The sequence below is a fragment of the Trachemys scripta genome, chromosome 1, assembly GCF_013100865.1.
Source record: "Trachemys scripta elegans isolate TJP31775 chromosome 1, CAS_Tse_1.0, whole genome shotgun sequence".
NCBI classification, from domain to species: Eukaryota; Metazoa; Chordata; order Testudines; family Emydidae; genus Trachemys; species Trachemys scripta.
Genome location: NC_048298.1, coordinates 101496858 through 101505703, shown reverse-complemented (window position 1 = coordinate 101505703; position 8846 = coordinate 101496858). Strand labels below are relative to the sequence as shown.

At 47.2% G+C, this 8846-nt stretch overlaps 1 protein-coding gene across 3 annotated transcripts in view; it reads left to right on the top strand.

Annotated features, from left to right (window-relative positions):
• The first annotated feature begins 3091 nt into the window (after nt 1–3091).
• BRAF (B-Raf proto-oncogene, serine/threonine kinase) overlaps nt 3092–8846 on the top strand; it is a 134610-nt gene continuing 128855 nt past the window's right edge. The window contains exon 1 of one of the 3 annotated variants that reach the window (XM_034779507.1): nt 3092–3388. In XM_034779507.1, coding sequence (XP_034635398.1) covers nt 3251–3388 — 138 coding nt within the window. In that variant the 5' untranslated portion in view covers nt 3092–3250. The remainder of the gene's footprint in view (nt 3389–8846) is intronic. The other 2 variants (XM_034779516.1, XM_034779526.1) reach the window with 2 other exon arrangements.

The following is an 8846-nucleotide window of genomic DNA, read 5'->3' as shown; positions in this document are numbered from 1 at the left end:
CCCCCCCCCGCGTCCCGATATTTGTCTTTGGTGATCTGGTCACCCTAGGCATTGTTGACTTTTATCTTTTCAACAGTATGTTTAGAACACAGATTTGTAAGGCGTAAAGTTACAAAGTTGGCAAGTAACTTAGTTTTTATGTTTGGTTCTCTTACAAGGTGTTGGTTAGTGGTGGTAGTACTCCGAGCCACCCGTGACACAAAAATTTGAGCTTCTATTCAGTGATGATACTGTACTGCCCTAGTAGGGAGGTGCTGTGTTATTAAGGTGTAGTATGTCAGATGACTTGTTAAACAAATCCCTTCTGCATATCTCTGGTGGCTGTCCAGGTGGGAGTTAAATATTGTGTGGCCTTTTGAACAGAGCAGGAAATAATTTTGACCAGACTTGCGGCCAAAGTTCCTCCTCTTAATAAAACAGGATCTAACGTTCCAGCGAGGGTGACCAAATGTCCCAATTTTATAGGGACAGTCCCGATTTTTTTAGGCTTTTTCTTATATAGGCTCCTATTACCCTCCTACCCCATATCCCGATTTTTCACACTTGCTGTCTGGTCACCCTAGTTCCAGCCTGTATGGGAGCTATTGCTGAGCTCATACAATAAATAGCTGTTATACTTATAGTTAATATTTATAGTACCACCAGCACAGAACTCATTTCCAAGTGCTTTTACAAAGCACTAACTTGAGTGTGAAAGGTGCCATATAAAACCAAATGTTATTGTGTGTGTATATATATTTTATAGAGTATTCAGCATCCCAAAACTACATTAATAGAATGAGAAGGCTGCATGTCAAATGTCAGGAAACGCAAAAGTTAAGGATGCTTGTGCCATCTCAAAGGGACGCTGTCAACCTGAATCTGTTTAATTGACTAATTTAAAATATTCCAGGTTGTGACAGAACATCCTTTAAATAGGATGTCTTGATTTGTTTGTTTGTTTTGATGTATCTTTGGTAATCTTTTAAAAAATGTGCATGAGGTTTTTCTGTTGCTTTCTTGAGGATATCATGAGAATATTTTCAGCAAGAGAGCAACTAAAACCCCGATCCTGTAAACACTTACATACATAAATAAAGTTAAGAATGGGCATAATGTTTGGAGGCTCAGGCTGTCAATAAACAAACTGAAAATATTAGCAGTGTTTTGTTTTTAACTCCTCTCTGTTTTAATAATCTTAGATGTTAAATGTATTTACTCTAGTTACAATTATGTCTGAAAACTGATTTTTCAAGCTGGCAGAGTTCCTTTAACTGTTCCTTTTGTGCATGTCTATAAAAATGTCTTACATACATGCTTACATAACATTTCTCAAATGTTACATCATAGTTTTTTAATAAATTTAAACAGTTGTAGCCTCTTGCAATAGTTCCCCATTATTGTATAATAATTTTTATTGTCAATGTTCTGGTATATTGTTAACTTATACTGTAATGTATTATCTCTCTTGGAAATGTATTTTAATAATATTGTCAGCACTCATGTATTATGCATTTTTTTCCAACTGCAACTTGGGAAACAGTATGTTATATAATTAGGGACAGTATTGTAAAGGGGTTAAAGATAATTTTGTCTGTACAATCTTAACTTTGGACTCTTCTGATATTCAGTACTTAAATATGCACCCTTAGACGCCAATCATTCAACTGGATCTGCACAGGCAGACCCTTGTGCCTATGGCTTCTTCTGCAGGATCAAAGCCTTAAGGTTCTAGAACATACTGTAGTTTTGAAGAGACTATTTTACCCATAAAAATATACAGAATTGTGAGTGTGGGCCCTTTGAAGTTTACATTCAGCTTTCTCACACCCTCCTTTTTTATATCCACATTTTGCCCACTAATTTCAGAAGTGAAGTCCTGGTCCCACTGAAACCACTGGCAAAACTCCCACTGACTTCAGGGGGGCCAGGATTTTACCTTGGTGTCTAAATTGAGACATCTAGGGCATGAGTTTCCAAATAAAGCCAATGGGGGCTGCAGGCACTCAACACCTCTGAAAATCAGATCCTAAGCACTTCAGGTTGGTTACCCTAGAATCAGTGGTCACAGTTGAAAAATTTGTCCTAAAGACTCTTTATAAATGACTTTTCTTCTTATGTAATATTTTCTCAGTACAAAGGTGTTTGTTTTTTTTAGTTACTTCATGCTTTGTGGCATGCCAGGTTAGTAGAGGAGCAGCACATTCTGATGTATTATTGTTGTTGCTTTTGAACCCCCCTCCACTTGTTGGAAGCCTGTCTTCCTATATAGCAGAGCCAGACTTTAACCTTTTGAGCCCCCTCTCCGAGTAGAGACCCCATCTTAGCAGAAGTTAGTATCCTACTTCCAATTAGTGACTTGTCATTGTGCTTCCTGCCCTTGCGTGATTTGCTAATGGTGTATTTTTAGGTGAAAATATGCTACTTCAGTGCTTTATACTACTACTAATTGCTAAGTTGGAAGAATGAGGGATCAACAGGCTAACACTATACCAAAGGGATTTTCTGCCCTGACTCGGGTAAGAGTCTTGAGGTGGCCTCGGAGGGGGAGAGAGCCCCAGGAAAGGCTGGGGTATTGGGTAAGGAAAGAGTGCATAGGCCCTGGGAGGATGGTAGGTGGGGGAAGGCTGTTAGGGGCTGGCTGGAAGGAGGGGGGTCTATGGAGAGGGAGGTATATGTAGAGAGGGGAAAGGTTGTAGATAGGGTGACCAGACAGCAAATGTGAAAAATCGGGACAGGGGGTGGGGGGTAATAGGAGCCTATATAAGAAAAAGACCCAAAAGTCGGGACTGTCCCTATAAAATCGGGACATCTGGTCACCCTAGTTGTAGGGAACAGGGAGGGAGGGTGTGTATAGAATAGGCTCTAGGGCTGAGGTGGGAGTACTATGCAGATGGTATTGTGGGGAGGCAAAGAATGGAACGGAGCTGGGAGAGACTGGAAAGGGGCTTTAAGGATGTTAGTGAAGGGGTCGGGGAGGAGCTTATAGGAAAGGGGCGGGGTTACATCCCGCGCCCTCTGAGTTCCCTGGATGACGTTTAGTCGCGCCGTGATGTCAAGGTGTTCCCCATGACGTCAGACGGCCCATGCGCAGTGACAGCGAATATTACAGGTGACGTCACGGACCGAGTGTGACGTCTAGTGGTGCGGGCCGCTGGAGCTCTCCGGGTTGTGTGGTCCCCCCCCCCTCCCACTACGGGTCGCGGCTGGGGGCGGCCTGGCAGCGGGGACGCGGCTTCCCCCTCCCCTTCCTCCAGCGCTTCGACCCAAGATGGCGGCGCTGAGCAGCGGCAGTAGCTCCGAGGGGGCCTCGCTCTTCAACGGGGACATGGAGCCTGAGCCGCCGCCCGGAGCTGGGGCCTCGTTCCCGGGGGGCAGCGGCGGCGGCGAGCCGGCCATCCCAGAGGAGGTGAGCGCCGGGCGGGGAGAGGAGCCGCCGGGCGGGGTGTACTGGAACCCCCCGGAGCCGCTGCCTGGGGCTTCCCCGACCCCTGGCTCTGCGGCCTGAGCTGCCGCCTCGAGGCAGGAGGTGCGCGCTGCCCTGGCCCCTGCCCCCTGCCGGAGGCTCCCCGCTGTGTGGCCCGGGAGCGGGTTGTGCACGGCGGGGCCGGGGCTGCCCAGGGGCCCAGGTGAAGGGCGCGGCGGCGGCGGGACGGGGTCTCCCCTTCCCAATGTAGCGGGAGGGGGCAGGGGATGACGGGGCCTCCCTGGGCGGGGGATGACGGGCGGGGGAGGCCGCGGCAAAGGGGGATCCCTGGCGCCGGCAGGCCCAGCCCGGGCCGCTCCGCATTGCTCCGATGCTGCGGCTTGGGAGGGGGCTGCTTAGCTCAGCTGCGCCTCCGGTTGCCGCCGGCGCTCCCCCGGGCCATCCCGGCCGCTTTGCGCCTGGCCATGGCGACAGCGCCTGGCTCCCAAGGGTTAAGGCAGGGGGGCCCGGCGCGCACGCTGCTCCTGCTCAACAAGTGCAGGCGGCGCAGGTGGCTCCGGCGGGCGGCCTGGCCCTGGGGCGCGAGCAGCAGCGGGCCGGGGTAGTGCTGTGTATCTGCAGCGCGGGGTCGCCTCGGCAAGGTCCCTGCTCGTTGTGCCGGGCTCCCGGCCTCCCTTTGCCCGGAGAGCTGGAGAAGCTACTGCGCGTTTCGCTTTGATGTAGGGCCGCTGGTAGTGACAGGTGCAGCGTCAAGGGATCTGTCTCTGGGTCAAAACCGAAAGTCGGGGGTCTTCAGGCATCCCCCCTCCGGCTCCTCTGTGCTGTGCATCTGAGAAGCTGTAGTACGCTTTTGCAATCAGTTTATCTTGTAGCTGAGAATCTCAAAGCACTTGTCGGATATTGCCGAATCTCTGTGTTTGCGGGATTGTGCCCTTAATCGCTATTGCAGCATAAGGTCTATTCCCGTGGATTGGCCACTGGGTTGGGGTTCAGGATACCTGGGCTCTAATTTGTGTCTGTCACAGCCATGGTGAGACTCCTGGACATATCTGTTAACTAGCCGGTGTTTGTTTCCCAATCTGTAAAAGGAGGTAATACCTCTCTTACTGGGGTGTTGAGGTTTAAATTGCTGTTTGCAGAATGAGTTCGGCACTGGGATATGCAAAGTATTTTGAGTTTTTTGGGCGATTTAGGCACAAAGACAAAGTGACTTGACCAATGTCACATAGCAAATTGGTTCTAGAGCTGGGTTTAGAACCCAGAAACCCTGACTTCTGGTCTCTTGCATCAGTCACTGATGGTAAAACTTTCAAAAGCATGTGAGTGATTTGGGAGCCTGGGCATCCAAGTGTTCTGGGTCATCAGACTCTACTTCTAGGACCTCTACTTTTAGCTACACCAGTTGCTAAACAGTTGCCATATTCCTACCTTAGCAGTAAAAGTGTTTTCATGTTTACTTATATCACATGAACCAAATTACATCCAGTACACTTTACAGATGGGAAAACTCAGACAGGGAATGGGTCTATGGCAGGGCTGGGATTAGACTCTTGATCCCACAATTCAGACTTCTGTCAGTCACATAATAATTCTTTTCTGTAAGTAATCATCATCATCATTTGTTTCTAACTCTAGTTCTAATAGCACTACTTGCGTAGTAGACAAGAATGGTAATGTCAGCAGTCAAAACTTTGCTAATACATAGTAAAAACTGAGATTTTTATTCCTGATACAAAAAAGGAATTTACAGTTTAAAGATTTAAATGCCATCACATCAGTGTGTGCACGCACGCGCTCTATATTTTACACAACATGTAGGAAGAGAAAGTGATGGGTATGTAGCAAGAATTATCGTATTTTGTTACTGGTAAGTGGCTACTGCTCTTGGACCAAAGACGTTTGTTTTAAGTAAAAACCTGAATAGAACAGTAGGAACCAGTTTTATTCATGTAATGTGTTCACCTGCAAATGTAAATATTTTGTACATAGCCTTTAAACAGAATAGATTTGTAACAGATAAAGCACCATACTTTACATACATTAAGTTGATATAATGAGGAACTTTGGCTATTCTGAATACACTTTTTAATTCAGCCCTGATATGTTCAGTTGCAAAAATGTATATTTATGGTCTGTACTTACTCAGCTCACACACATTTTGAGGAGGTCTGGTTAGCTATGAAACAAGAGACCTACCAAACCATCTTGTGAGGGGTGACTTTGCTCTTGAAAAGGATAGCTACTTAAATTCTAACACCCTCGATTTTATATACTTTATGCTTCTGTCAAGTTCCCAATCACAGATTTGTAGAGAAGAATTCTTTAAGAAAAAAGACAATGGGATTCTAAAGTTCTTAAGTACCTACTACAGAGTCTCATTAAAAAGCTCAGCTTCAGTTGCTTTGAGTTAATATCTAGAATGGTTTCAGGGTCAGAGTGAATGTTGTCTTGAGCCCATGTGAAAACCTGAGCTGAACTTACTGACACATTACAGGAAATGTAGCTTTTTTCGTAATGTTCTTTTTTGGGCTATTCCATAGTTTTTGTTTTTTTTTAATGTTAAAAAAAGGGGGCGAAAGTGTTGGGGAAATTTGGAAAAAGACTGACTGACTGAGTGCCACAAGTACTCCTGTTCTTCTTTTTGACTGACTTAGTATTTCAACACAAATTTACTTGTATTTTAGTTGAGTAGATAATTTATACTGAAAGCATAATGCCTTACTATGAGGTTATGTGGCTAATGGCCAGAGCTGAAGTAATACCTTACCAAGATCTAGGATTTAAATTAAAAAAAAAACAAAAAAAACAAAAAAACCCCCAACTTTTAGGCAGATGTAGTTAAGTCTTTATGAAGAATTCTTATCAAATCTTGAACTTCTTGCCTCAGATGTTATCTCTGTAGCCCTAACCATTAGATAAAAAGCCTGTCATAATAAAGTGTATTGATCATTAATACTTGCTCTGGTAAAGAAAACAAAGTTGAATACATGCGTAAAACTAAAAGCTTATAGCTGGTGGTGTGGGGGGAAGAATTCACTGTGCCAGAATGTAGTAATTGCAAGAGCTCCTCTCATTTGAAAAATCATGCAGGATTCATAAGTGTACTTGGAACCATACATGTGCTTACAAAAGCGTGGTACATTTAGGAAATTACTCTTGAGGGCATTCTGTGCCAAAAAATTTAATTCTGAGCACAGTATTTTAAAATTCTGCAAGATTTATTTCTCAATAAATAAATGCAGAGGCTCCAGCATGGCAGTGGGGAGCACAGGCCACTGGCTGTACGAAGGTGGGAGATCACCCTGCAGCCTCCCCCCCCCCTCCCCCCAGGACACGGACTCAGTGGTGAGGCTGCACCTCACCCTGACACAGCACAAGGTCTGGGCCTGCCCTTCTGCACCAAGTGCACCAGGCGTGGGGCTTGCAGGCTCAACCAGGCAGGATCCAAGTGTGGAGGGGCTCAGTGGGGGGGGATCCAGGTGTGAGGTGAAAGCATTTTGTGTGGGACAATCTGGGTGCAGGCAGCTCAGTGGGGGATCTAGGTGTGAGGGGATCTGGATGCGGGGAGGGTTGCAGGGGCAATGGGACTTTGCAGGGGCTTCCAGGTGAAAGTGGTTTGGGCTTACCAGAGGGGTCTGGGTGTGGAGGTCTCAGCACGGGGGGTCTGGGTGCAGCTAGTTGGGGGTCCGTGGTATGGAGGTCTGGATGTGGGGGCTCAGGGTAGGGTGACCAGATGTCCAGATTTTATAGGGACAGTCCCGATTTTTGGGTCTTTTTCTTATATAGGCTCCTATTTCCCCCCCCACACACACACACACCCTGTCCTGATTTTTCACATTTGCTGTCTGGTCACCCTAGTTCAGGGTGGTGCAGGGGGTAGGACTTATCAGGATGGGGGTCTGAGTGCAGGAAGCTCAGTGGAGAGTGGTCTGGGTGCAGGGGTTGGGGTCTGGAGGCAGGGGACTGGGTGCAGGGGGGCTCCAGATACAGGGGTTGAGGTTCAGTGGGGTGGGGTTCTGGGTGTACCGGGTGAGGCTTGGTGAGGGTGTCTGGATATGGGAGGTCCAGATACACAGGCGTTGGGTGGATGGGGGAGCAGCTCCCTGTACAGTGACCCCTCCCCCCCTGGAGCTGAGGAGCAGTGGGGGCAGGAAGCAGGGGAGGATGCTGAGCTTCCTGCAGCTGGGGGAGGTTTCTGGGGGTGGGTCTGACACACCCTTAGCCACTCCTTGCAGAGGAAGAAGTAGTCCCGTTCTCTCCTGCCTCCAGCCCAGCCGGGACTAGCAGCTGATCCCGGCTCAGGTGTCCCCAGCCCTGCAGTGATTTACCTCTCTGCTGGCTGCTCCAGGTGCCTGCAGTGATGTACCTGTTGAGCTAGGGAGTGGTGCATGACTCCTTTTGCAGCTTCCCTTTGCTTCCCTGTCAAAGTCATTTTCTGTGGGGAAGCAAAGAAATCTGCGGGAGATATTCTGCGCACGCGCAGTGGTGCAGAATTCCCCCCAGAGTAGGAAATACATACTTTCTAGAGGCACCAGGACCTGTAGACACTGGAGGCGAGTGCATTTAGGGTATATGTCTTTTACCCCCCTACTCCATTCCCATCAGTTGTTTTCTTATAAGCTGGACTCTCAGATGAGGACAGGGTTTTCAGGACCTGGTGAGAACTAGAGATGAGCCTTGGGGAATAATTAAAGTATTATACCCGACTTCTAAGAGGGGGGCAAGGTGGACATTTCAAGGTGGGAAACCAGCCCTCTGGAGCTCCCTCTGAGTCTTGCCTTCTTTCCTGTCTCTTGGGGCATGGAGACTGAGGCATCCTCCTCAGCTCCCAGTGGCCAATCCACTTGCCCGGACTCAAGCTGTCTGTCTACTCTTGGGTGAGTTTCGGGGACATTAGAATTCAGGCTGGTTCACCCCAGGATGGATTCTCAGGGCACAGGCTCGTTCAGGTGGGGAGCATCATGGGTTGCAGGATGGTTGGATGTGTTTATCAGCTGGGAGTAGAGACTATATATTCTTGTCACTGGGGAGTAGTTCCAGAATTATTAAATCATTCCAATTAGATTCTGTTCTTTCAGAGGAAGAAATTCAAAATAGATGACTCAGGAAGTCCCTGCGGAGACACCCAGACTTATTGGCCTCCTGATGCCAATTTAATGGCTGGGGAGAATAAGTTCTGCTTCAGCCTTTTTGGAACATGTCGTTATTTTCAGTTTTGAAATTATTTTAATTTTTAATAGTCCATAATAAATTTTTCTATTGATCCGAAACAGCTTTCCCCCCACATTTTGAAACTTCTTGCCTTTGTTCTCTTTTGGAACAGTTTATTTTTCAAACTCACAGCATTTCCCACAAAACAAAAAATCAAGTTTCCACCCAGCCCTAGTGAGAAGTCACCTTTAATTGAGTGATACTTCAGTTCATACTTCTTTAGTTTGGA